The sequence below is a fragment of the Bos indicus genome, chromosome 7, assembly GCF_029378745.1.
Source record: "Bos indicus isolate NIAB-ARS_2022 breed Sahiwal x Tharparkar chromosome 7, NIAB-ARS_B.indTharparkar_mat_pri_1.0, whole genome shotgun sequence".
Classification (NCBI taxonomy): Eukaryota; Metazoa; Chordata; class Mammalia; order Artiodactyla; family Bovidae; genus Bos; species Bos indicus.
The window spans coordinates 69098021-69125732 of NC_091766.1; the positions used below are offsets into that span (position 1 = coordinate 69098021).

Genomic DNA, 27712 nt, shown 5'->3' on the forward strand with positions numbered 1-27712 from the left:
TCAAGGTGGGAGACACAGTCTGGTTCTGAGATTCTCTGCATCACTCCCCTGTTTTCAAGGTTTGATTCCCATCAAGGGCTGGACTGGGGTATGGACACAGCAGGTGCATTCTATGTAATTGGCCTGGTGGTGGAAAGTCCTCTCTTCCTGGGTTGGCTAAAATGGTGCGTGGGGCCATTTTAGCACCAGCCAGATCCTCCAAGGATTCCTTGAAGAGGAGCAGCCATAGCTCCCTTTGGCCCTTCTTGCTCTATCTCCAAGTCTTCTCCAGGAGGGGTGACTTTACTTGCCCAGGGGCCTCAGAGGCAACTACTGGCTCCTGCCTCCCACCAACCTCTGAGAGCCTTCTGATGGGACTGACAATGAATGACCTTTTCCAGGCCCCAACGGCTGAAGGGGACCATAGTGAGGCATCCCCATCCTTTCCTCAGGTACCCCACATTACCGCTCCTTCTCGTCTTGTGGGCTAGGCTGCTCCAGAAACCTCCAAGTGGTTTGATATGATTTCAGACCCACTTGTTTATCACTAAAGTGAAGTTGTTTAAATCCACTTGTTTATGGCAAAGACAAAATACAAAGTTTTTTTTTTTTTTTAAGAAATAAAGCAGTTTTTCTATAAGAATGAAAGTTGTATCAGGATGTCATTATCTCATCTGTTGTGATCAAGAAGCAGTCAATAGCTCAGCTGCTGAAGACCCCCACTTGGGACTTATTAATAAAAACAGACTAAAAAGCAACTATGGTAAGGAAAAATATAGACAGTAAGTACCTAGAGTTTGTGAGGATTGTCCAAGAGTTTCCACCTGGGCATGGTGACTCTTTACTGACCTAAACAACTCTCTGAAGACCCTGGGGCATTATGCTCCTGCTGGGGTAAAAGTGACTCTTTTACCACAGTGGTGAAAGCTGCGCAGCAACCTCACAAAGATCACTTTGCCCCTCAACACGGCTTCATTCCCTACCAACATGCTCTACCATCAGGGGACTTCTTACTTTTCTTTAGCTACCAGCTAGACATCAGCTTGTGGTTAGCTAAGCCAACTCTCTAAGAACCAACCTCATAGGAAAGATACACTTCAACTGAATTTGGACTTTATTTCTCCTATCTCCCCTTGCCTGGAACAACAGTGTAACCAATCTATCATTTACAGTAGGTTATTTCTTTATTGGCTTATTAAGAGACACATCCTGTATGCTATTGGCTTGTGAAATTATAATTCTCAGTGAACCTACAGTAGATAAAAATTAGCAACAATTTCAGTCTCGAGCATAATCTGCCTCAAAAGACATCTCTATCTCTGTGTCCATCTCTATCTCAATATCTCTTCCTCAATGGGTACACAAGAAATTGGTAACAGTAATTGCTTAAAGTAAGGAGTTAGGGGTCAGTGAGAGATTTACTTTTCACTATTTATCTTCTTATATTGTTTGAATAGTATTTTCTTAGGGGATATATATGCAATGAATTCCAAAACGCTTTATAAATCATACAGCATTCTACAGTTATTAGGGTTTTATTGTTAACTAGTATTTACTAAGGCTTCCCAGGTGACACTAGTGGTAAAGAACCCGCCTGCCAATGCAGGAGACATAAGAGACCCAAGGGTTCATTCCATCCCTGGGTTGGGAAGATTCCCCCAGAGGAGGGCGTGGCAATCTACTCCAGTATTCTTGCCTGGAGCATCCCATGGACAGAGAAGCCTGGTAGGCTATACTCCAGAGGGTCACAAGGAGTTGGACAGGACTGAAGCAACTTGGCACGCGGGCAAGCACCAGCAACAACATCTCAAACATTTAGCCTTTGTGAAAATTTGAATGAGTTAACTTACTACTACATATGTTAGAATATGAGGCCGTTTTTTCTTTTTAAAGTCACCCTTTGGCATATTTAATGACGTTGGAAAATTACTCAAGGTGAAAAATATAAAAATTGTACAAGTGTCTGATTCCAATTTTGTGTGTTCCCTGTGTAAACATAATATATAAAAAGAGACTGGAAAGAACCATCCACAATGCTCTGGCGGGGAGAAGGGAGACATCGTATTAATTTTAATTATATTTTCCGATATATACCACGTTTTTTTACAGCAAATTAACAAATGCTATTTGGAAAGAAAAAAATCACCATTAAACCTTAAAACTTGGCCAGAAATGAATTTTTTTTAATTTCGTGAGAATGACTTGTTGCAGACCGAGAGGACATATGGCAACAATTAAGAATAGTGCTAAGGGAAGACTGGAACCCTCCTTCCAGGCCCGGAAGTCAATTACAAACTACAAGGAGAGGCAAGCGAGATGCTGGCCTCCACTATGGCTAGAGCGACCACGAAAAGACACAGGAACTTCCGGGGCGGAGCTCTCTGTTCCTTTCCCTACCTTGGGGGAAATGTGGGCTGCTGGCGCATTGAAAGTTCGCGATTGCTTGGCTGCTACTTCCGTCACTCTGAGACGGTGCTTGAAATTGGGAGCGACCATGGCAAAGAGCAAATTCGAGTACGTGCGGGACTTCGAGGCTGACGACACATGCTTGCCCCACTGCTGGGTGGTGGTACGACTGGACGGCAGGAATTTCCATCGGTGAGCGAGCTCGGCCCGGGGTGCGTGCTTCGCAGGCGTTTCCGGTGAACGCGGCCTCTCCGTAGCCGCCCGTAGCTCGTGGTTACCGTGGTAACGCGGCAGCCAATGACTGCGCGGCTTTAAGCATCACTCTGTGCTGGCTACAACTGGCTTGAACGCGAGTAGTCTGGATAGTTTAAAATGAGACAGGGTGCTCCCCTGGTGACGAGCTGTCCATTGGCAAGGCTTTGGTGGGAGAAGTCACTCTTGGGCGCTTTACTTCAGCTCTTCAACCGATGGCCAAACTGGTTGTTAGGTATCTTTGAGGGCTTGCTGTGGACAACGCTATACAGAGCATATTCTTGTTTCATTATAAGTAACAGGGCACATGGACTGGATTCAGGAGGGGAAAAGTCAGAAAAAAACAAAGTAACAGAAAGATGGGAATTTCTTTAAAAATACTACTTTGGTAATGATTACTGTAGTTAAAATTTATTGAGCAGTCCAAGGAGCCAGGCATAGTTATGTTTGTTACCTCCCTCTAACCTGCAGGACAATCCTATGAAGTAAATTTATCCCCATTTCACAGAAAAGGGAATGGATGATTAGTATATATGTTCCTTTTTCTCAGTTGGTCAGAGCTAAAAAAAAAAAAACAAAAAACTGAAGTTCTTAACGAAATGGATTGGGTTGTGGCTCCTGGAATGTTTGGACTCTCAGCACTATTACAGTGTCTTCCTTTATGAACAGCCTATTTAATCTGTGTATTAATGACAAAGTCTCTTGCAGCCATGCCCTTTTCCCTTTTCTTTTTCCCATTTGAAGGTTTGCTGAGAAACACAGCTTTATAAAACCTAATGACAGCCGTGCTCTTCATCTAATGACCAAATGTGCCCAAACTGTAATGAACGAACTGGAGGATATTGTGATTGCATATGGACAGAGTGATGAGTACAGCTTTGTGTTCAAGCGAAAAAGCAATTGGTTTAAAAGAAGAGCCAGGTAATTATGTGGCCTAGCTCCTTCAGAAAATTTCCTACCAGCATCTGGCTTCTGCTTGGGCTTCCCTAGTGGCTCAGCTGGTAAAGAATCTGCCCGCAATGCGTGAGACCTGGGTTCGATACCTGGGTTGAGAAGATCCCCTGGAGAAGGGAAAGGCTACCACTCCAGTATTCTGGCCTGGAGAATTCCTTGGACTATATAGTCCATGAGGTCGCAAAGAGTCGGATAGGACTGAGTGACTTTCACTATCTTAATCATAAACTTGCAGACTGTAGTATTTGCAACTGCAGAATCTGTATGTGTGTGTATGTATGTCTATATATGTATATATACACACGCACACACATTGGTAAACTGATAATATGTATAGAAGTTGAGACTGTTGTACTTCCATATGTTATCTGGGCATTGTATGCTGCTTCCATTTCACATCACCTTAGCTTCTAAGCTGAACATGAAAACTAGAAACAGAAACTAAACGTTTAAGTAAGGAGGATCTCAGTACAAATTAGACAAATCTTATATTTAATTTGGCGGTATGTTGAAACTTTCACAGAAGACAGGTCATGTAATGAATTGGTGTGTTTTTAAAACAGTGGTGTCCCTCCTCCCAAGACTTGAAGAAAATCCTCTTGAACCATCAATTCACATCACATCCAATAGAAAATCATTTGATAATAGTAAACTACTTTATAGGACTAGAAAGAGAGGCAGGCTGCATTTTAAATATATAACAAATATTAAAATAGTTTTTCTTGACTCAATTTATATTATCTCTTGGCTCTCCAGACAGTTTGTGTTATCACTGTGTTGCACCCACAGACCCTGTCATAGCGTTGAATTAATACCATGTATTTTCTTTTTTCTTGCTGCACCCAACCTGCCTTCTGCAAGTAAGTTTATGACTCACGTGGTTTCCCAGTTCGCCTCCAGCTATGTGTTTTATTGGCGGGATTACTTTGAGGACCAGCCCCTTCTGTATCCCCCAGGCTTTGATGGAAGAGTCATAGTGTATCCTAGCAACCAGACTCTAAAGGACTATCTCAGCTGGCGGCAAGCAGATTGTAAGTGAAACCAAATAAACAGATGTATTAATAGTTACATCACTAATTCGTTATATTAGAGGTGATGCTCTGAAATAGTTTTGGCTCGTGTATTTTGTTTGGAATGCAGTATTTCAGGTTTTTAAAATTAGTTGAAAATACTTGAAAAATTGGGTATTTTTATGTAAATATTCCTTATTTTTAGCTTTTTTTTTTTTTTAAATCAGAAGATCTGGCAATACTAAGTCTGTATTTCCATTTAGTATTGGTCAGACCCTGTATAGTGACTTCTGCCTTTATACACACACACACACACGTGCATACACATGTGCATGTACACAGGAGCCAGTGTGCCTCTACTTCTCTGTTGTTCCTCTGGGATCACCTACTCTGCTTTCCACATTTAGGTTCATGCTGGCTTTAGTGGGTATTTGAGTTGTGACCCTGCCTTACATGATGAAATATTTGTGAGACTTTTACTCATTTGATGTGTCTTGATTTTTCCAGAAGAATTGGAAAAGAGGTGGGAATAATACACATCAAATAACTTTGAAAGTATTCTTTAGCTTAATGCACAAGTCAACAGACTTGTGTGAAGCACAGCTGAAACGACAGGATAAAACTGTTAGAAAATAAGTTTTTTTTTCTGCTTCACTGCTTCCCTGTATGTTCCCTGTGTGTGACTTTTGACACGTAACTAAATGTTTCTGAGGTCTCTGTACTTTAAAGAGGAGAGAGATTGGGCTCTAGTACTCTTGGAAGGGTGAATATTAAAAAAAAAAAAAAAAAGATTCTATATCCCTACACAGTGTTACTCTGTTTTCCTTACAGGTCACATCAATAATCTTTATAATACGGTGTTCTGGGCACTTGTACAGCAGTCAGGCTTAACACCATTACAAGCCCAAGAGAGATTACAGGTATATAGATCTTACTGCATTAAGACTTAAGGGGGGACAGTTTATGATCTCTCATGACATTTTGCCTTCTTTTTAAGCTCTTAAGTTTTTACAGCTTTGTTTTGAAAAGTTACAAAGATCACACTAGTAGCAGATCCGCTGCTTGCTTGCTTTGTGACTGTTGGTAAGCTGTTAACCACTCCCTGATCCTCAGTGTCCTCTGCTGGAAAATGGAATTAATGGCTCTACACTCCCACATGGTAATGCTTGGCTGGAGCTTGATATTGGCTGCCCTCTATACAGGGCACATGCTCGTCTTTTCTGTCAGCCCCACCTGGCTGCTGGGGACCTGGAGTTTGGGGTTAGGACTCTTGTATATCATTAAGACCCCAGACTCTGGGGAGTCAAATAATTGTACTCAGATGTTTTTGTTTAATTTTACCTCTCTGCCTTAGTTTTTCATAGGTAAAATGTGGACAATAATAGTTCCTACCTTACAGGTTTATAGTGAGAATTTTAAGTGGCATGATGCATGTAAAACACACATAGACTAGTACAAAGCACACTGTAAGTAACTAATAAATACTTTTGTTATTAGATGCTATTTTATTATTAGATGCTACTTGCAGGTAAACTGTGAAATGAGATGTGTTGTAATAACTCCTAATACAATGCCTGGTACATTATAATGACTCAGTAAACAGTTGTCATTATTAACAACAGTGATAAAGATGGGTAGCAATAATAGGAAGACTGGTAGATGTAGCCAGAGTTTGGAAGCGCTGAATTTAGATTTTGATTCTTAAGTGTAAGAGCACCGTTGGCCTTGGAAACTTTATATAATCTTTCTAAGCTTCTGAGCGCTCATCTCTAAAATGGAGATGGTTATGAGCGTCAAATAAAACATACAAACTATCCAGTACAGAATCAATGCTCTTAACTATTAGTGCCTCTCACTCCATCACAGTAGTGATTGGGGAAGCCAGTTACTTGCTACAGAAGAGAACTTTATGGACTTTTGTATTTAAATAAGATTTGAACTGCTCTTAAAATTCATTAATACCTGTATGATGTTTGATGAAATGCTTCCACTTCTTGATTTGTTGCTAGCAGTTTAGATAGAGAGTGGAATGGATAGGTGGAGCTAGGGGAGAGAAAAGACCTACAGAGCCTTTTATATTTGTTTTTATTTCTTCAGGGAACTCTTGCAGCAGACAAGAATGAGATTTTATTTTCTGAATTCAACATCAACTACAATAATGAGCCACTGATGTATAGGAAGGGGACTGTGTTGATATGGCAGAAGGTAATGCTGTTATGTCTAAGGGAAAACGAAGGTCAGAAAGAAAGCCTGTGCCCAACCCATGCTTTGTCTTGCCTGCTGCCTGCGTGCTGATGTGACTCCAGTCATTAGCACAGATTAGACCCTTTCCAAAACGAGATGCTATAGATTATTATTATGGATGCTTGCTTCGTCAGTTCATCAGTCAAGTTTGTGATCTGGACTCCCCCCTTCTATAAGCAGAATTTTAGAATTTATTTTTTTGTGTCATAAGCTCTCCCCAAATCAAATCAAACCCCTTTAACAGGTTTAGTGCCGTTAAGAGAATTTTTGCATTCAAAGAACATTTAAAAAAATGCCACACTGGACCATTAAATGGCCCACCCATCCCATGAGAACTATAATTTGAGGAACTGATGTTGTATGTGAAGGTTCTGTCCCTTACAGAATGTTTGAGAGATTCTCTAGACAGTCATAGTTAACTTAATATTCTGTCTCCTTTCATCTAAATCCTTAATTCTACCAATATTTTCTCTCTGATCCAGCTCCTGGGCATAATGATGTCTCTAAATTTATTTCCTTCCGTCTAAAGTATTTTTTTCTGAAATGAATGTTTTTAAGTATTAAGGGAGTAAGTATCCTAAGAGCTCAGGATCTCACTGGCAACTTCAGCTCTTTTATTAGTATTTTTTAAGTATTTGTTCTTTGGACCTGCAGGTGGGAAAGCAGAAATATCTTTAATTCTATGGTTATTGCTAACAGGTAACAAAGAGTCCCTTCTGTGTTCCTAAGATCTCCTCTCAGAATAGAGCAGCATAACTGTTTAAAAGTGTTTTTAGTTGTAAAGAAGTTCAGGCATAGTAAGATATGTATCTGTCTGAAAATATGTATTTGTCTGGGTTGGCTAAAAGTTTATTTGGGTTTTTCGAAAAACCCAAATGGATGTTTTGGCCAACCAAATATATAGCCCACTTCTCCATCTTCTGTCCCAAAGCCACTCTCTAGTTAACAATGTCAGTGTTTTAACTTTACCTATAGGTGGAGGAAATCACAACAAAAGAAGTTAAGCTGCCAGCAGAAATGGAAGGAAAAAAGATGGCGGTGACCCGGACCAGGACTATGGTGGTGCCCTTACACTGCAATATCATTGGGGATGCTTTCTGGAAGGAACATCCAGAGATCCTGGATGAAGACAGCTGACCCTTTGCTTTTCAGTCCTGGCGTGCTTAACCATCTCGGCCCCCAAGTCTCCAGGCCTTTGCTGGCCCTAGCATCTGTGCCATGTAGAAGTCTCCTGGGAGTGACATGCCTCTGGTTGGGAGAGGAGCGGAGAGAAAAGGGGTGGATGTGGGTGGTATATCTTGTTCTGCTTTAAGTGGAACACCTTTTTGCAGTGTTCAAACGTGGTTCCTTTGGTAGAAGTACATTTTTTAAAAAAATTGTGGTACTGTTTTTATAAAGCAAGAACTATGTTATGCCTTGTAGGTGAATCATTTTTAGATTGTGGCATGGGTCTTACAAAAACCTGTCAAGCTTTTTTCACCTCTGCTAGAAGATGAGCCCAAACTTTACTGTCACCTGCTCTTTCTTTATCACAGAATCCAGTGACCCCGGTCACCTCACCTTTCCCAGCCACCTAATTGCATTCGTCTTTGGCAGACCTGGAACTAGTATAGGTTGATGCCTTCCCAGTGCCTCTGAATGCAGGAATTCCAGGGCAAACTCAGGGCTTTGTGTCATTATCCAAGTTGGCAACCTGCGCTGAACTAACGAGTTGTAGCTTGGGTGTCCTTCATAAATATTGCGTGGACTGATTTTGTGGAGTTGTCAGCATGACCCTCCTCATCTCACCAGGGGCAGTGATCACAAGGCTGCTTACTCTTTCTCAGGAGAAAGAGAGTTACATGTCTATATGGGAGAAGGAAAATGTGAGATTGAATGAGCCAGGAGGCACTTCAGTTTTGAAAGTCACCTTCCTGTTGGACTTCCTGAAAAAGATTCTCAGGTAGCCTCTGTATAATAAAACAATGGCATTTGACTTGGAGAGCAGAGGGACCAACACTCATCTTTGGGTCACAGGTAGTAGAGGAGCCCTAATGGTTCTACCTGCTGACGTGGAGTTGGGCGAGGAGCCGCAGGAACTGCATGTTGCTCGCGGCCTCCGAAGCGAGGAGGCAGTGGGGATTGTTGGTAGAGAACTCACATTTCCTTTTATATTCATTTCATATTTTAGAGGGAAAAGATTAATTTGGCTCTATAAAGAATTAATTAAAAGCCCACATCACAGTGCCTGGTCTTACACTGTAGAATTTACAGCCAAGAAAATGTATTTTTGAAAGAGCGATGACTGGTCTCATCTCACTAATTGACACCCCATCTGTTGATGCCTTTTTTTCCCTCCCTGTTCTCACTCCACGGGAATAGGAGACATGGCTTACAGTTGGTAATTGATAAAATTTCTTTGAGAAGAAAAAAAATAAAGGTTTCAACTCCCTTGGCCTGATTTTTCTTTTTTCTTTTTTTTCATACAAATTCAGTATATGAGTCCAACTTCCATGTGTGAACGTCCTTACATAAGCCAGGCTCACATCCCTTCATCACAGTGGTGGTTCACAGACTTCTGGATACAAAAATTTACTTGAAATGCTCTTTTAAAATGCCAGTTCCAAGCTCTCTCCCCATGAAGAGTTTGGGATTCAAAGACTTTTGATGGGTGTAGTCAATATACCACACTTTGGGGAACTAGTCTATACCAAAACCTAGACTTGTACATCTAGATACACTGTGATAGGCCAAGTAAGGCAGTAAGAATGTAGCTCTTGATTGGCAAACATAATAGTAAACAAATTACAGCGTTCTATATAAAAACAAGTATAGATAAGTAGGTGTTTGTACAAATTTTTAAGACAGCCACCCATGAAAGTTTTGTTTTCTGTGGGTGTTATGTGATACTACAAACGTATCACTTGATTTTGTTGTAGGACATGTGCTTGCTGGTTGAATTGCCAGCAGTTGGCAGGAGTGAGGTTTGTCTTGGGGAGGGTGGTTTTGAGCAGAGGAATATCCTGGGTTTAATATTTACGCTGTAATACCTATTGAATTAAGTAATGCTGTCAGAAGAGGTAGTATCTGGACCTTTGATGTAGACTACACTATTTTAACATCAAGAAACAAAAAAGGTTCTGCTAAACAGAGGCTCTAAAGTACAGCCAGGTTTTATAAATATGCCATCCCAGTTGGATCCTCCTTTCCTCCAGGTGCTTAGCAATACTTAGAAGATCAGTGATGGTGAATTTTCTTTAATACTAGCATCTTTCTGGGGTATGTGTAAATTTCTTTTTGCCTAGGTGTAAGAAATGCAGTACTAGGGTCCACTCATCATCCTTCACTTTTCATTGTACACTTAATATTCCTAGAGCATTTATTACGCCCCATATGCATATCTTTCGTTCTTCAGACAGTTCCTTGAAACAGTTTCTAGCAAAGAGTCAGACACGACTAAGCGACTGAACTGAACTGTTTGTATCGCAAAAGAATGTAAAGCTCAGAGAAGCTAAATAGTTGGAGCCCAGGCGTCTGAACTCCAGTGATGCTCAGCATTAGAGCAAATTGGGACATTCCTTGCCCTCTTCCTCGGCTTCACTGATAGCTCAGTTGGTAAAGAATCCGCCTACAATGCAGGAGACCCCGTTGGATTACTGGGTTGGGAAGATCCGCTGAAGAAGGGATAGGCTACCCACCCCAGCATTCTTGGGTTTCCCTTGTGGCTCAGCTGGTAAAGAATCTGCCCACAATGCGGGAGACTTGGGTTCGATCCCTGGGTTGGGAAGATCCCCTGGAGAAGGGAAAGGCTACCCACTCCAGTATACGGGGTCGCAAAGAGTCGGACGCGACGCAGCGACTTTCACTTTCACTTTGCCCTCTAGCCACTGCTTCCCGCCAGTCCAAGCTACTAGTAGAACATAATACCAGAGAACCGAGAAACACCTGGGGAGCTTGTCAAACTGACGGGCCCAGCCTCCATCCCCAGGGAATCTGGACTATCAGCAAACACCTAAAGTGATAATGATATTGATGGGAAAACGCTGCGTTAACACAAATGAACCTCTTCCCCCGCACGCTGATGCGTTCCGAGCCCCGGGCGAGTAGCTACCGCGCACCACACCCCTGGCGGCGCAGAGCGCAGGCAGATGCTGCCCCCTGGCGGCCGCCCGGGCGCAGTGAGACACCCCGCGCCGCGGCTGCGCAGTGACGCCCTCTGGCGGCCCCGCTCCTTCTTCCCATCGGCCTCGGCTTGCGGGCCTTTCAAACATGGAGGAGCGGGAGCGGGGGGCGAGGTCGGCTCGCGCTGGGAGCCCCGCGCGCCCGCCCAGCCCGCGGCTGGATGTCAGCTCTGACAGCTTCGACCCGCTGCTGGCCCTGTATGCGCCCCACCTGCCTCCCATTCCCTACCCCAACGCGCCCTGCTTCAACAACGTGGCCGAGTACGAGAGCTTCCTCAGGACCGGGTTACGGAGCGGCGGGCGCGGAAGGGCGCGGGGCGCGGCCGCCGGCTCAGGGGGCCCCGCTGCGGCCGCCGGGCCCTCGGGCAGGACCCGCCGCCGCCCGGACGCCCCCGCCCCGGACCCCGAGCGCATCCAGCGCCTCCGCCGCCTCATGGTGGCCAAAGAGGAAGGGGACGAGGCCGCCGACACGCGGCGGCGGGGTCCGGGTCGGAGCAGGAAGGCGCCGCGCAACGTGCTCACGAGAATGCCCTGTGAGTCCCGCGGGAGGGCGGGGGCCGGGCCGGCTGTCCGGAAGGCGGCGGCCCTGCAGGCGTGTCCCTGGTGACAGCCGCTTGGCGCGGACCTGTGTGTGTGTCAGGGGGAAGGTCTTGGTGAAGGCTGAAGAGATAACCAGCGACCGTGGGGAGGGTCAGCTTGAGGAATTCAGGGTCTGTATGGGCAGTGAGGGAAGAGTGGCAAGGCTGTAGAGGGAATAAGTAGCCCTGGGTAAGATCTGCATAACATGCGTAAAGGTGATGGGGGCCACAGAAGTGACCACAGAGGTGATGAGGAACCTGCTGAAATCGATCTGCAGGAGTGATTGGGGGGTGGGGGGTGGCCGGGGGATTCTGGAGAGGTGGTGAGCCTGGAAACGGGACATCATGGGGAAGGTTTGCAGAGGGTGATGAAGTCTTGGGGCCACGCATGGTGAGAGGAGGGAGGGCACAGCCAGTATTAGGGGAGGGAGAGTGGTTCGGTCAGTGAGATTTGTGGGTGATGGGACGCAGTATGAGGAAACTGTTCAGATAGCACAGGGGACATAATCTCATGACCTCTGCACATTAAGTGACAGCTCGTTCTCAGTGCTGTAGGCAGAAAGGGCTGCAGGGTCTTGACATACATGTGTTCACTGGAATGCAGCAGGCACAGAAGGCCACTAAAGGGCAGACACTTTTACAGCTTCGCTGCAGGGCTGAGTGCAGGGACTCTTGTCTGTCAGGCTCCTATTACCATATGCACAGGTTATTTTGAGTTCTGAAGGTGTAAATGGCACGAGGGGATTTCTTGCAGCCTCCTAATAGTTCCTTAGAGTAAAGCTGTAAATAGCAGAGATTGCTAAGTGTGAGTTAGGTCTTGCATAAACGGAATAGAAACAGCCCAGGGTCATATCTTTGTCATCTGGCAAGCAGTTCTGACATCTGCCCCATGAACACAATGACCTACTTAGCCATTCAGAGCATCTGTATCCTGATAACTAAATTGTGGCATTATTAAATCACTGCCTCTGGAATGGAGGGTTTTGCTACGTAAAGGAATATTTTGTTTATTTCCTAGAAGTGTGTTAAGAGAGCAACATCCTAAAAAACTGAGTGCTGTTAGGGGTGCCTTTGTGATTCCAGTGCCAGAGCATCACTGCCTAAGCTAGGGTTTACTCCAGTTTGCTTGCCCAGCAGTGACACAGATTATGCGTGTGCCTAAATTAAGAGCAGTTTGGGGGAGCTTATTTTGCCCGTAGTTTTTGCCACTATCAGATCTTTGAAATGCCCTCCAAGTCTTAGATTGTAACATTTATTTCCATTTTGCCAAGTATTGCTTTGCTGCCAAGATTTTCAAGACAGAAGAAGTATTTCTATGTGGTCAGTGGTTTTGGCTTTACTGGTGGAGCACTTTGCCATATTTTTAGGATGAAAGAGTGTGAGGGCCAGCTTTATCAACTTTCCACAATTAAATGTATGCCTGGAATCAAAGTCTCAAAATGTGCTCTAGGCATTGAAAATTTTAATCCTACCTCTGGAAACAGTTGGATGTACATGGTAGAGATGAGTAGATATCACAAAAAATTGATGACCTTCAGGAAGCAAAAAAAAGTATAGAAGCAGGGATGAGGATTAGGTTTTTTCCAAAAAAGAATTGATATAGAAGTCAGCTTTAGGTCTTGAGGTTAAGAAAGGGCATGCTTGACGATAACAGCAATTACTTAAAAATAAGGCTGTTGAGCATGTAATATATGCTAAATAAGCATATAAGATATGCTAAATTACATATAGCAAAATTCACTCCTCAGGTGAGTAAAAAGGTTGTGAATTCATCACCACATTCAAGATACAAATCAAGGAGTTCCCCAGTGATCTAGTGGTTAAGATGCTACACTTCCAATGCAGGGGATGCAGGTTCAAACCCTGATCAAGAACTAAGATCCCACATGCTGTGTGGCAAAAAAAATAAAATAACATGTAAAGTTAAACTTATCATAGGGCCTGGCCCATACTGAGGGCTCAGTAATTGGTGATAATATTGGTGACAGTGATGCTGCTGCTGCTGTTGATGTGAAGGAGAGGAGCTTGGAGACTCTTGAAGTGAACCAATAGTATGATGAGGCTCTGGACTGTATTGTTGGTTGTGGAAACAGAAAAGAAAGGTCAGGTCTTAGTTATTGAGAATCTCTTGTCTGGACTTAGTATTGGCTATTCTGCTGCTGCTAAGTCGCTTCAGTCGTGTCCAACTCTGCAACCCCATAGATGGCAGCCCACCAGGCTCCACCGTCCCTGGGATTCTCCAGGCAAGAATACTGGAGTGGGTTGCCATTTCCTTCTCCAATGCATGAAAGTGAAAGTGAAGTCACTCAGTCACGTTTGACTCTTCACGACCTCATGGACTGCAGCCTACCAGGCTCCTCCGTCCATGGGATTTTCCAGGCAAGAGTAGTGGAGTGGATTGCCATTGCCTTCTCCAAAGGGAAAGATAAAAGAGTGGGGTTAAAAATGACCTGAATTTGGAAGGATGTAGCCCAAGGGTAATGGCAGTGGAGAGCGGGATTTGGAAGAATAACTTCTTCAAAGATAAGGCATAGATATAGTTTTAGAAGCCTGGCTCATATCCATTTGGAGTTTGTCACAAATACTGCTGAGAAGAGATTCAAAATGTGCCTTGTGATTCTGAATGTGGAACTTTTTTTATCTCTTGGGATTTTGCTCTGCTAGGTGGTGTGCCAGTGTTGTATTTTTGATCACATGAGAGAAATATTCCCTGGAATTATACCTTGTTAAATCTTTGGAAGAAAAAAAAATCAAAGGTACAGATATGAAGGTTGAAAACCTGAGTTTACCATTTGTTTAATTAGAATAAGAGATTTTTGTTAAGGTACATGCTTGTCCTTTCTCCCTGATTTGGGGGTGTGTGGGGAGTAATGCCCCTGTTTTCTTCTAAGTTAGAAAAAGAGTGGCCTTTCCAGCCTTTGTGGAACATATGTGTATGGTGGGAAAGAGGAGTGAATGTGGAAGGCAAGTAGAGTAATTTAGGCATTGTGACCAGTTTCTAAGAAATTTAATTATTGGAACTTATTCATTACATGAAACTAGAAGTTACCTAGTCTAACCTCATCTTATGAATGGGGAAACTTGGACTTGTAGAGAAAAAGTTGCCCACCAAGTTCACACAACTAGTTATAATGACCTAAATGTTGTTTACAGTGCTTGATTTGACACCATCTGTAACATGTATCCGGATATGTGTATATACACATACCTTAGTATGTCAGAGGTTCACAGAATTTTAAAATATGGCTAGAGGAGGGATGGATGGTGAAGGTCAGGCCAAGGTTCTCGTGTTCCTTTCTAAGGCCACTGTTTATGACACTCTGCCGTCTTGCTGAATCTTCAATCTGACAACCTCCTATTTCTCATCTACAAAGTCACTTAATCCAAGAGTATCTTCTTTTATTAACTTATCCCTGCCCTCATTTATAAGCCAGTTCATGAGTGAGGGGTAAGGAGGTTAAGAGTAACCACCTTAGGTATCCAAATTGAAGTGCAAGACACTTGTTCTATTTTATGCTTATACTAAAAATAAAACATATATTTTTGTTTGTTTACTATCAATGACAATAACTTCCAAAGAACTGTGCCTTTCAGACTTGAGGGGAAGAGTGAGATTGTGTAACTGTGAGTGTTTGTGTGTGTGTGTGTGTGTGTGTGTGTGCATGCATGTGTGTATGCATGCATGTGCAGTTTTCTTTAGGGAGGTTTTATGTAGTACAGTCACCATACTGTGATGGCTAAATTAATATAAAATAATAAAAATAAAGCTCAGTCTTGCTTTCAAGCTCTGAAAAAAAAAAAAGAATCCATCATAATAAAGGCTGAAGATTATAGTCCCAACATTCTTTATATGAATTGTCATACTCCTCTTTTCATATGATGCTTATCAGCAATTTCATTGGAGTCAGATACTCGGCAGGTGCCTTTACATCAGTGAGGCCTGGAATACAACCAGGCCTCCTCTTCCTCATGTGAAAATAATGTTCACTGAAACGCTAGTGGCCTAAGAGCATGGGCTTCTGCGTAATGTAGCTTAGACCGAGAGGGCCAAAAAGCCATTCTCTCTCAGACGAGATTGCATGTGTTTCAGGGTGGACGAGTCACACGGTTCGTTTCCTTTAAACCTGTGACCAAAGTTCTTGGTTCTTTGGAAGGCTCAAGCTGGATGATATGCAGTTCATGAGATTTATCCTGAAAAAAGGTTGTTATACAAGGCAGAGAACTGAGAAGAATCTAGCTGCTGATGTGCACATTTAGTATAGTGTTTTTTTGCCCCCAAAAGTTTTTAAATGATGCTGCCTCTTAGAATCAGAGACATCATAGAAATAGCATATGGGGGTAGTGAAACATTTGGATGGTAGCCACGCAGGGGGTTTATCCATGTTCCGGGGAATCTTGTCTCATTTCAGTGTACTGTGCCTGCACTTGCCATGCTGCCCACTGGGCCTTCCTGCTCCTGTGGTGTGGTTGCCAGTGTCATACCATGTTGCCTTGTGTTGCTGGAGATGGCTGGGTGGTCTTGGTTGTTAATTCTGGGAATGAGAGCAAGTATTCATTCTGTGCTGATGGTTCTTCTTGTTTCAGTGCACGAAGGCAGCCCTCTGGGTGAACTCCATCGTTGTATCCGGGAGGGGGTGAAGGTGAATGTTCACATCCGCACTTTCAAGGGACTTCGGGGCGTCTGTACAGGCTTCCTCGTTGCATTTGACAAGTTCTGGAATATGGTAATTAAGCCTTCCTCAAGGAACTGGAGCACCTCCTAAGGATTAAATCTTTTATATATCTCAAGGACTTTATTCAGCAAAACCTCCAGAATAACTTCCTGGAAGCCCTAGAATCTTTGAACTTTCTTGGACAACAACAGAAAAGTTCTTTTTATTGTTTTCCCTAAAGGCAGTGGCTTTCACCTGGGATGATTTTACGTATGCCTCCTTCCCAGGGACATTTGGCAGTGTCATTTTTTGATTGTCACGACTGTGGGACAGAGTACCACTGGCACCTAGTGGGTAGAGGCCAGGGCTGCTGCTGCGCACCCTACAATCCACAGAATATCCTGCCAACAACAGAGAATAATCTGGTCCAGAATGTTACTAGTGCCAGGGTTGAGAAATCTAGGGATAATTACTTATTTCTTCTTTTAGTAATTTTATATTGATTTCTTACTGGTTATTTTTCGTTTGTTTAAAAATATTTATTGACTTCCTACTTTGGCTGGGCATATAGGTACAGAAATTTCAGGAAGGAACTTAAACTGCAAGTTTTGGAAGGAGAGATGAGGATAGAGGGGAAGCAGCCATATTAATAAGCCAGACACTTTGCATGGTGTTTGCTTATGAAGGAGTGTATCATGCGCCCTCAGTCTTCTAGAGGCTTACTGTCTATTTACTAGACAGACATTTGAAGAGAAAAAGGACACACAGCACAACTACGATATGAGACCGTTAGAGTAGGAGCCACCGGGCCTTTCTAGTGTTTCTTTCCATATGATCTTCCGTCGCCAGTTTTTCTTCTCTTTGTGCTTTATCTTCCTCTGTGCATGCCCCTTGATAAGCACTTGCTATATGCCAGATCCTGTACAAACTCAGGATGTAATAACTCAGTAAATGAGTTGTAAGTCTGTCACTGTTTTATTTCACAAATGAAGTAACTGAGGCTGGAAGGTTGGTCCCAAAAATCACACTCTTAGTAAGTGAAAGGGACTGTAACTTTATCTTTTCTGGCTTCTGAGACCATGTTTTAAACTGTATGGAGTCATAAAACTTGGATTCAAATCCTAGCTTAACGTTTGGTGGCTGTGTAACTCGAGGCAAAGTAATTTCTCTGAGCCTTAGTTTTCTCATTTCTAAAATGTAGGGGGAAAATGTTTTATTATTGTAAGTTTACCTTTGAAGGGAGAGATTTAAGAGAATATATTTGACAGTGGTGGCAGTAACAATACTGTCAGCTTATGTTTGTAAGATGATTCACACTTTTCAAAGTCATTTCTCATCCATGATCTCATTTGATCCTAATGGCTGTCCTGTAAGGTTGATCTCTCATCAACAAGAATTCACCGGCATTTCTGTGTATTACCCTGGCTAGTCTCTTCATTGCTGTCATAAAGCAGAGAGACTGAAAAGGGAAAATCAGCAGTAGTGTTCTTAAGGTGTGGTCTGAGGCTGTCCTGCATTCTAATCATGGGGTTTCTGGTTAAAACAGAAAGTTCCTGGGCTTCATCCCAGATGTACAGAATCAGAATAGCCTTAGATTTATATTTTGCCACATTATTGACCAGAGGATTTTTGCAGAAACTAATGCCTGTGGTATTAATGCATCTCTGGTCAGTAATGTGTTAATAAGCTTCCTAGATTATTCATGCTCCCTGAAATTTAAGAGCCTCTACCCTACATTTGCAATGGCCCCTTACCATAGGAGAACCCCATCTTACATGGTCGTAACAGCTTGGCGTTCCTATTCAGAGGGGACCGTGTATTACCATTTGTTCCTGCCCAAGAGCTGAGTCACCTGTTAAGTTTAGACTGGTATAATTAGATGGTATTCTGCCATTTAAATTTTGTCCTGAAAGCTATAAAAATAATATTTTGAATGATACCATATTTTTCCTTCCTTTGGTCTCTTTTTCTCCAGGCACTTACTGATGTGGATGAGACCTACCGAAAACCTGTTCTAGGCAAAGCATATGAACGGGATTCTTCGTTGACTCTCACCAGGGTAAGCAGTTTCCCCTGACTTTGAGTACCCAGTGTGCTTTCAAGCTTAGGAATTAAGATCACTGAGCCTAGGGACCAGGATTTCCCAGCAGTAAAGCCTTATTGCTGTCAACCAGGCATGCTTGGACCAAGATCTTCATTAGTCTCTTCTCATGCATCCAGTGAGTAAAAAATGAGTCCGTATTTCTTACTTGCACATTGTTTGAGCAACAAGTTACCTCATCAGGTCTGAATGTCTTTCAGTTTTATACCATAGAAAAAATGGGTACTTTTCCTCTTGACATACTTACTGTTTTATCTGAGTTATGGCTAGAAATAGAAAATTTGTTACTTTTTTTTAAAATTGCAAAGCAGACAGTCTACAGAGCATGATTAAGGAATCTAGTCTGTCCTTTGTATATCGAAAAAAAGAGATGTTGAAAACTGAAGAGAAGGCTAATACTTGTCATTGCTTTCCTTGCAGCTCTTTGATCGACTAAAACTGCAAGATTCCTCCAAGAAGGAAACAGATTCTAAGTCTGCAGTTGAAGACTCCACTCTCTCCAGATACTCCCAGACATCCACATGGAAGGTGGCTTCGGTGTGGGGAAGAGGAGACACCGACCGGAGTTCACGCAGACGTTCCCGCTCCGTCCCTTCTTCCTTGCAGGCGTCTGCAAGGGAGGAGTCCAGGTCAGAGCTGTCAGGGAGGACTACACGGACAGAAGGGTCCAGTGCGGGGGGTACCTTTTCCAGGGCTACCACCCTTTCCAGGGGCCCGTCCCGTAAGAAAAAGAGAAAGCCCAAAGTGGATTACCAGCAGGTTTTCACTCGACATATAAACCAGATTTTCATTCGAGGTGAGAACGTCCTGCTGGTTCATCTTGCACAGTGACTGGCTCAATCTCACTTGAGCTTTGGTTTTAGAAATACAGTGCATGAATTGCTGCTATGCTTATCCTAGTGTCCCAGTGTAACTCGAAATTGGAGTGATCCCTCTGGTCCAGCATGTGCAGAGCATAGAGCCAGGCTCAGGCCCTCTGGGAGATGAGGTCCGGAAGGGAAAACAGGGCTTGAGAGGGTGGTGGGTGTTTGCATTAATATCACAGCAAAAGTTGTACAGAGCATGGTCCATGCATCTGATTTGGTATCACGGTCTATTGCATACACTCAAACCAAATATAAGATCTTGAATTGGGGAGCATGGTATGAATTGAATTGACTCCACAGACACTATAGCATGGTGAAGGAGAAAGCCTCCTCAGGAAGAATGATCTCATTTCTAAAAGCTAGTGCCCTGAGTACTCATTAACTTGTATCTAAGAGTAGCAGTATAAATTGCCTTGAGCCCTTCATCCGCACCTTGTAACTGACCTTTAAGTTTCACTCTACACCACTCTCTCTTGATCGAGGAATGTACTTTGCTATCTCTTAATATCTGTAGGATATAAGAAGGCTGCACATTTATGTAAGAGTGAAATCCGGGTGGGTGGCATGCTCCAGTGAATGCTGTGTCTTCACCCCTCTCCATGTTATGGGAAGAAATAGGGGACCTTGTTGGTTTTCCTCTTGCCAGAGGGAGTTTCTGCAGATGGTGTACCAGTGGGACTGGAAGATGCGCTTGTCCTCTTCTTTCACTTTTGTGGCATGGTGCTAGTGCATGTGCCTGCATATTGCCCCCTGTGTATAGTGTGACCTGTCCTGTGAGCTTTATAGCAGGAGGCTGTCACCTTCATGACTGGCTGCAAAGAGTTCTGCATGAACTCAAGAATACACACACATCATGTGGTTGAGAGTACCCTTTCCGGGCAGGGCTGGCCCTGCCTCGAGTGTCTTTCAGGATGGTTTTCCATGAAACCCGGGTGGAGTGTTATTCCCTTGTGTCAGGCCAAAGAGGTTCTCACAAAGTACAACAGCAGTGTCTGTAAGGGACACGTTAGTCAACCCGGCTTGAGTAACCAAACACCAGACCACCTGCTACTATTTCTACTTGAATCATATGCTTTCTCAATCACCAGTGCAAAATAGGCTATATCTCGACACAGACTGTTAGGCAATATTGACCTTTTGTTTTGTTAGATTATGTTAGGTTTTATTTTAGATATCTTACATTCAAAGTGAGAATGAGAAATAGCTCGCTAGTTAAAATGTTTGAAAAGAAAAACTTCCTCTGCTGTATTTGTTGTGTAACTTAAATGAGCCTTCTGAGAAGCAGGTGAGTCACGCTCAGAGAGCTGAGCCGGGACTCCTGGTCCTTCGGCTGGCTGGGCCTCTGGAGTGAGAGGAGAGCAGACTAACCCCTCTGTGCCTCAGGTTTTCCCTATCAGACACCTACCTCACAGGGGCACTGAGGAACAGAATCTGGGGAAGGCATTTTAAAGTCTTTTAACATACTTAAGTGCCATGAGTAATTTTTACTCACTCTGTTTCATAGCTTGCTAGAAGTTCACTGTCTCATGAGCAAAGTAGGTGCTATATAATATAAGAACGTAATCTCTGTAGGTGTTAGCAGTTATGATCTTCTTGTCATCAGAAGGCAGTGATATCTTCAGGAACTACTTTCCATGTTCCATTCCTTTCTCCTAAGGGACAATGGAAGTTCTCAGAAGAATATCTTTAGTGAAAGAAAAGTAACAATTTTTTTGCTGCTCTCCCATATCCCAGCCCCCACCCTTTTCTGGTTGTGATGAGAGGGAATTCCCCTGCGCTTTTTTGGGGGTTTATATTGCCAGCACTGAAGGAAGGATGTGAATCTAAAAACAGCACATCCCTGAAAGGGAATCTGTGGAAGTTGTTTTATTTGATTTTGTTTCAAAATGGGTTTTAAGTATACTCTTTAGAACCAGATGAGATGCACTAAACATTTAGAGAGGTTCTAGGTTACACATGCAAGTGAACAATTATCTTTGGACACTGCCAGTCTGAGTCTTTTTAAATAGTATGTTCTAAAATCAGTCGTCTTGTTAATCATCAGGCACCCCACCTTTACCCCTTTACCGATCTCCCCTGTTTGGTTGTCCCCATCTGTCTGTCTGTCTTGTCCCTCATCTGGAAGCTGTAATAGTTACTAAATTTTCACAATAAAGGAGAAATTTGGAATTAAATGGAATATAATCAATTTCTATTCATCGTAGTGCCTGATTAAATCTAACCTGACTTATTTTAAACACATGCTCATTTCCTTGTTTGCATATAATTTTCATGTGTCCATATAACGATTGATTTACTGCTTTTCTGCCCAACTTAACAATTCTGGCTCTAAAAATTATTTTAAAACTGTGTGCGATCTGTCTTACGTGCCCATATTCCCCATTTATTGGTTTGGACAGTGATTCTGGGATGATTACTGTCTAGTAAATGTGATATTTTGTACAAAGCATGATAATCATTATTTTATAGAAGTAAATTTTTAAAATTATTGCCTTTTCTTTATTATTGGAGAAATTTTTCAAAACGAAGGAAAAATATATTCTAAAAATGTATATGCTGCTCAAAAATGTGATCATCTAAGACATTTTAACAAATTGCTATGGAAATAACTGAAGTCTTCCTCAAGAGAAGACAAGGAAAGAAAAAGGGGAAAAAGGGGAAGTAACAGCCAGAACGGTAGATTTCTGGAGGCCCCCCATCAGCTCGCCAAGGGGGCCCTAAACAGCCGGTATACACCACAACTGGCTTCTAGTATTCCCCAGGGATTTGAGATTGAGACTCTAGTTCTTATTTTTTTTAACATTGAAGTGAAGTTCTTCAGAGTGATCTCTAGACAAGGGAGCATGTTTTCAGGGCAGACCTATGAACTTGTTAGAGGTCTTCTCAGGCGTATCCAGGTTTGTTAGAAAGTAACAAGGGACTGAGAGATGGAAGGTGTGGCTTCACCCCCAGGACGATTTCATGGGCCAATATTTGTGCACAGAGGTGGTTCTACTGCTTCACCACTAGGAGAGGCTGCACTTTAGGTTGTTTGTGCTGGTATTTAGGAAGTATTTCTGCTTTCTTTCAGAGACCAGTTATGATAGAGGTGGGCGGTTAGCAAGATGGTTAGCTAGAGTTGTCAGTGGCAGGTGGCCCTGGACCAGTTGGTTTCTTTCTCTCTCTGCATGTTGCGTGTCAAGTCAGAAAGCCTAGAAACTGTTAGCATTAAAGTCAAGGTGCATAGGAACCCTTGCCAGTGTCGTTAGTGAATGAAGAAGGGCTTTACCTATCTTCATGGTGAAAAGGTCCAGGAGTACCTTTAGGGATTATCAGCCCCAGCCTCAGAAGCCTTACACAAACCGAGGTGTACTGCCTGTACCCCTTGAGAAAGAACCTAACTTGATGCAGAGTGGATATTTGTATTTCTATTTGTACTATTTTCATAGCAGCAGACATGGGCAAAATCATGAAATAGAATCTGTTCTGTAAATTACTTTAAAAATCTTTCTTTTATTTTTGCCTTTAGGAACAAATTTAAATTATTCAAAGACAGCTAGCTGTCACTGGTGCTGCCCCAAAGCTTTCTAATCCTTTATGTATTTTTATGAATGAAATGGTTGCTGTGGGAAGACCAAGATTCATCTAAGAGTGTCATGGTATAAACAGAATGGTTTGTAGTTGTTTGAATTTTTCTTTTCCTGTGCCAGGTATAGAATGCAGTCGACCCCTTTTCAGTAGCTTCTGTTCATCAGCTTGTGTGTTTCTGGGTAGCAACTCCCAGATGGCTTTTCTTAGTGTTTGTGAAGAAAGAAAATCTCATCTAGGCCTATGTTACAAAGGTGGGTGGTCTGTCGTTACTTCCTGGCAAATTGAGTTGATGGATTTAAGATAAGCCTTTGGGGTTCCTGCATCGTTTCCTGGGCTTTGAGGAAGGGTTGGGCCTCCTTTACTCGTGGTGTTTTGAGTATGTTTCAAATGTTTGTAAGTTCTCTTGCACTCCTCTAATAAAAATGAAAGCTGTCTGTCAAGACATGGCTTTGGATGGTTTGGAGATCTATCAGGAAAAAAAGAAGTACACCTGAGACCTTCAGTTGGTCTTTTATTTATTTAGAGTAAAAAGTAGTTCGATAAGCTACCAGAGCCAGTGCTTCTTTAAAAACATTCTCTGAAGAGATAGGAACTGTCCCACAGGAAAGCTATAAAAGCTATTCCCAGTACATGGCAATTGCTTTTGATTTTTAATCCTTTGGAGCAAATGTCTGATGTTATGTTTTTAGAGCTGTGGGGGTAAAATGTATTTTTAAAAAATTTAGGGGTGTTACTGAAACAATGACTGGCTGAATTATGTGTGAGCTAAGCTCTAGGGCAGCTGTCCAGTTCTTTTTCTGTTGTCCCGACAGTAAAACAGATAGTAAGTGATGTCTTTAAAAGTGATTTGCTTATTCCATCCTGACATCTAAAGGCATTAGGCTCCTATTTGGCAGCCCTGGGGAATCCCCTCCGCACCGTGACTGATTACCTTGTTTTTTAGACAAGGCTAAACCTGGATGACTCTGTGTATTAATAGTTTCACTCTTCATATACCAGCTGCTACAAGAAAAACCGTGACTTTTAATCTTGTCTTGAAATTACTCCTCATTGTTAAATTCACCTAAACCCTTCCTGTATATGGAGGGTTGCTGCTAGTAACATCAGTTTGCAATGTTCTGCTTTCAGTATTTGTCATACAGGAGTCTGGAAACTGTAATAAATATGATTGTCTTAATAAACTGGCTGCTTTGTCTCTGCTAATTGAGGAGGGATGGGCGGAAAGGAGGTGGCAGGGGAATCTGTTACCCATGAAGACACCCATCTAGAAAGTTAACACGTCACAAGCCTTCTGCAGTCTCATTGTTGTAATCTTGTGCCTTTTCTTTAGCAAAGCACATGTATCTAGATCATTATCCAAGTTTATTTGAAGTTCACACTTAGAAAAGGAACTTGGCCCACGTTTGTGAATTCTCTTCTCTAAGCCCCAAGCAATGGTCATTGCCCTGTGAATTTATCCTATCTAGTAGCTCACTGGTGTTAATCCACTCTCTTCACGACCTGCTGAGATCACCATTGACTCACTCCCCTTGGAGGATTTTACCACATCTCGCTGATTGACACACTTCCAGGAATATCTGAATTTGCCACTGGCTCCTCTGTGCACATACAAGAAGTTGATCTGCCCAGAGATTTGCCACATTGATTACTTGACATCCTCTGTGTGCTTCTAGCCCTGAGTCACCCAAATAAGGTGGACAAACAAAAATGGCATTGATTCTTAGAGGGGGGAACCTCAAGTTAACTGTAAAGACCCAATTCCCTACTTTCAAAGGATACATTAAATTTGGCACAGTTGACATACAAGAAGTTTGTAGCCATCACAGTGGAAAAGAGAGGCAAGACCCACATGTTCCAGTTCTGGCTCTTGCTTGTTTGTTTTATATCTCAAAGACTTGTGATTAAATAAAAATGTCCTCACTAATCAAAATAGTCAGAAGAGTCTCCTAGCTTGACATACAAAATATTCAGTGATGGTTAAATATTGGCAGGGAGTGGAGGCCAGTGGAATGAAATTTATCATCTGTTACTCTCCTTTTGCTTTCTGGATAGGAGTGGCAAAGAGAAAACAAGTGCTTTGTCCAGCCTTTTCTCCTTGGATAGACGTGAAGGGTATTTCAGTCTGCTCAGTTACCACTAGATGGCAGTAGCTTAAAGAGAACTGCTTAAGTGTAGAATCCCAGAAGGACCTGAGGCTCCAGATCTCCAGTTACTGCTACCATTTATTGCTAAACACTTGCCAGTCTGAACCTAAATAATCAAGGAAAAGCAAACTGTAATCAACCCAAGTGGCAATATAACCGTCTCTTACCACTGCTGAATTTCCATAATGTGAAAGGAAGCCTGATGGCAGCCATTAGCCAGTGAAAGTGCCTAAGGAAGAGAGAAACAGGAGAGTGTCCACTATTTTAGGGAGTCTGCTGATATTCTCACATGGTGGAGTTCCTCATTTCTTCTCAGAATGCTGTCAACTCCACCTGTCCCCTTCCCGCCTGCTGGCGGGAGATTACTTCAGAAAAACTGACTTGATTCCCCTATTTCTCAGCTGCTGTCTTGCTTTTGGAAACAATTCACTTTCTCCCAGTGTTAATGCCTGATGCTCCTTTATGAGAGAGGTTGCATTTCTCTTGTGATTCCATAACCAGTATAAAACCTCCAGTCCAAGACTGCAAGCAAGGAAAATTTCTAATAGACACAGAAAAGTGTGGTGTTTTAGGCTGTGCTCTGGGAGCAGGAGAAATAGGTGGGAAGTGCTGGTAAGTCTCCCAGCACTTCGCATCAAGGCCTTCAAAAGACCTTCTTCTCTCTCCATCAAGGAATAATTTTCCAGCAGCCTCTGGTGAAGAGGAATATACAAGTGCCAAACCTATTGCATGCATTACCTTGTTCAGATAAAACCACAGCAAGGGGGAGATTTTATCCCCAATATGTGTGTGAGGAAACTGGAACAGATTAAATAAGTTACCAACATCTCACCTGGTAATAAATGGTAAATTTGGGGTCTGTCTCTCTGACTCTTAAGTTTGTTGCTAGCCAGTTGTACCTTAAACATATCAAATTTCTCAGGCATTGAATAGGAAGCTTTGAGGACAAGTGGAGTTAATCCCCTTAGATTAATCAGAAACCAGAGAACTGAGTTAAACTAGAGCTTTTGGTTTTTCACATGTCTAGTTCCTTTTGCCCAGTTCTTTGACTGAAAGTGGACATATACACAGGGCTTCATGGCTCCCAGGAAGGACTGTGGCGGTGGGCACCCCCAGGGCAGTGGTCCAGCTGTGGTAAGAGTGGCTGCCAAGTGAGGACCATGTGGTATTTCATTTCACCCACCGGTTGGTTTGGCCCTGGAAGGGGTATCAACCTAATAGTCTTGTTAAAAAGCAGGTGGGACAGCTAGTGATCTTTCCCAAGTCTTAGGAACGCATGTAGAAAGCCTGCCAGCCCTTTCTTTCCAGTGTTCTCCAAAACCTGGTAAGAATGCTTTCTGCAGGTCTTGACTTATTCATCTTATTAAAACAAAACAACAAAACTTTTCTCAGTGCTAAACTCTGGATGTGCTAAAGCAGGACAAAAGGATTAGCTGAAGGCCTGTAGTCTTCCTAGAAAGATTGACAAGCTGTCTTGTAAAATTTCCCTTCAACTTGATGATGTGTTAGTTTCCAGAATATGACAATCCTAGAAGGAGCCCTTATCTTAGATGCTTACTAGTGGTTTCTAAACCTCAGTTTCCTCATCTCTAAAATAGGGATAATACCACCTATCTTATAGGGTTGGTGACAAAGTGCTCAGCCCAGACAGCAAGTTTGAATGTCATTTATGCTATGATGAGCTTGCTGTGCGATGCTTAGCTGCTTTCTTTACTTCCCTGTGCTTGTGTTTCACGTCCTGAGACCAGGCAAACAAGTGGACGCAGCACAATGCTGTCATCCTTTTTTTCTAGCAGACAGACAGACCTTGAAAGATTGTTCTCAGGCTTCCTGAGTTCTCGGCACCTCCTCAGTTGTTTCTCCCTAGGTTAAAACTTGAGGATATCATCAACTTCTTCACCACTGGGAGAGTGTTGTGCTCCCCCAGGAATGACATTAGGCTCCACGGGACATTCATTAGTTGGGGTTACAAGAGGACCACAGGGCACTGGAATGGTAATTTCCTACATGCGACCCCAGTGACCCAGAGGGAGCTAGCTCAGCTGGTCTGAGCATGTGGTTAATGAGGGAAGGGTCATGGTTTCACTCCTGTGTGGGCCAATTAGTGTCACGTGGAAAAGCATGCTCCTGGGGCCCCAGGCAGCAGCTTTACACTGTGGCACTGGTCTCCAGGATGACTGTATGGCCATCATTGCTATCAGAATCCCAACCCAAAACGTACATCTTCCTTATTATTACATAGCCCATGGTTTCCAAGACTTGGGTCATTTGCAGAGCATCTCCATGATTTTTCCGTTGTCCCAAGCAGACCACTGTATTTTTATTTCTTTGATGTTTTTCTACACATTGCCTCACTTTTTAAGCTAATACTTAAAAGGAAGCCGTGCGTTACTACCATCAATGCAAATTAGGGAAATTTGCCTTAAATTGAAAGTACACATAAAAATAAATAGGCAGTAATTGAAATTAAACTGTTTATCTTCAGATTATAGGCAAAGACCTCCTGGGCCACAAGTGATCGATATCCTCCCATGTGTTAATAAATGCATGGATATAAACTGCATGTCTTACATAATAAACATACTGTTCTGTAATAAAATGACCAAGTCAGCAAAAACAATATTCTAAAGCAATTGCTTCCATGGGAAAAGTTGGGATCAGTGACTAGGGAGTTTCACACTTGATGAAATTATTCTTGCAGAAATTTCAGCGCCACAAGTCTTTCTAATAGTCTTTCTAATAGCCATAAATGTATAACTATAAAACCTATAGTCTGAACCAATCTGGGGTTTAATT

The 27712-nt window shown here is 42.7% G+C and overlaps 2 protein-coding genes across 7 annotated transcripts in view; both read left to right on the top strand.

The window, feature by feature from the left end:
- Positions 1 to 2360: 2360 nt before the first annotated feature.
- On the top strand, positions 2361 to 9279 carry THG1L (tRNA-histidine guanylyltransferase 1 like). Of its 3 annotated transcripts, none has more exons than XM_019965313.2 (6): positions 2361 to 2577; positions 3382 to 3558; positions 4453 to 4622; positions 5433 to 5521; positions 6699 to 6806; positions 7821 to 9279. In XM_019965313.2, exons 1-6 carry the CDS (start codon positions 2387 to 2389, stop codon positions 7980 to 7982), a joined length of 897 nt encoding a protein of 298 aa, XP_019820872.2. In that variant the 5' UTR covers positions 2361 to 2386; the 3' UTR covers positions 7983 to 9279. The 3 variants fall into 3 exon arrangements, with proteins under 3 accessions (XP_019820872.2, XP_019820873.1, XP_019820874.1); XM_019965314.2 differs by lacking the exon at positions 2361 to 2577 and adding an exon at positions 2588 to 2872; XM_019965315.2 differs by lacking the exon at positions 2361 to 2577 and having other exon boundaries at positions 3420 to 3558; positions 4457 to 4622.
- Positions 9280 to 11068: 1789 nt separating this feature from the next.
- LSM11 (LSM11, U7 small nuclear RNA associated) overlaps positions 11069 to 27712 on the top strand; it is a 128986-nt gene continuing 112342 nt past the window's right edge. For 3 of the 4 annotated variants that reach the window (XR_011567777.1, XM_070793930.1, XM_070793929.1), the window contains exons 1-4: positions 11069 to 11538; positions 16168 to 16307; positions 18211 to 18294; positions 18757 to 18965. Coding sequence is in view for 3 of the 4 variants with exons in the window: in XM_070793930.1 (XP_070650031.1) it covers positions 11094 to 11538; positions 16168 to 16307; positions 18211 to 18294; positions 18757 to 18965 (878 nt within the window). In the remaining variant the exon portion in view is untranslated. Of the gene's footprint in view, positions 11539 to 16167; positions 16308 to 18210; positions 18295 to 18756; positions 23954 to 27712 lie in introns of those variants that run through there. The other variant, XM_019965317.2, reaches the window with a different exon arrangement.

Excerpts from the sequence above, each read along its gene's own strand:
- THG1L (XM_019965313.2), top strand. The coding sequence starts at position 2,387 with ATGTGGGCTGCTGGCGCATTGAAAGTTCGCGATTGCTTGGCTGCTACT. Across the intron at positions 2,578-3,381 it reads GACGGCAGGAATTTCCATCG|GTTTGCTGAGAAACACAGCT; the intron begins GTGAGCGAGCTC and ends TCCCATTTGAAG. Across the intron at positions 5,522-6,698 it reads AAGCCCAAGAGAGATTACAG|GGAACTCTTGCAGCAGACAA; the intron begins GTATATAGATCT and ends TTATTTCTTCAG.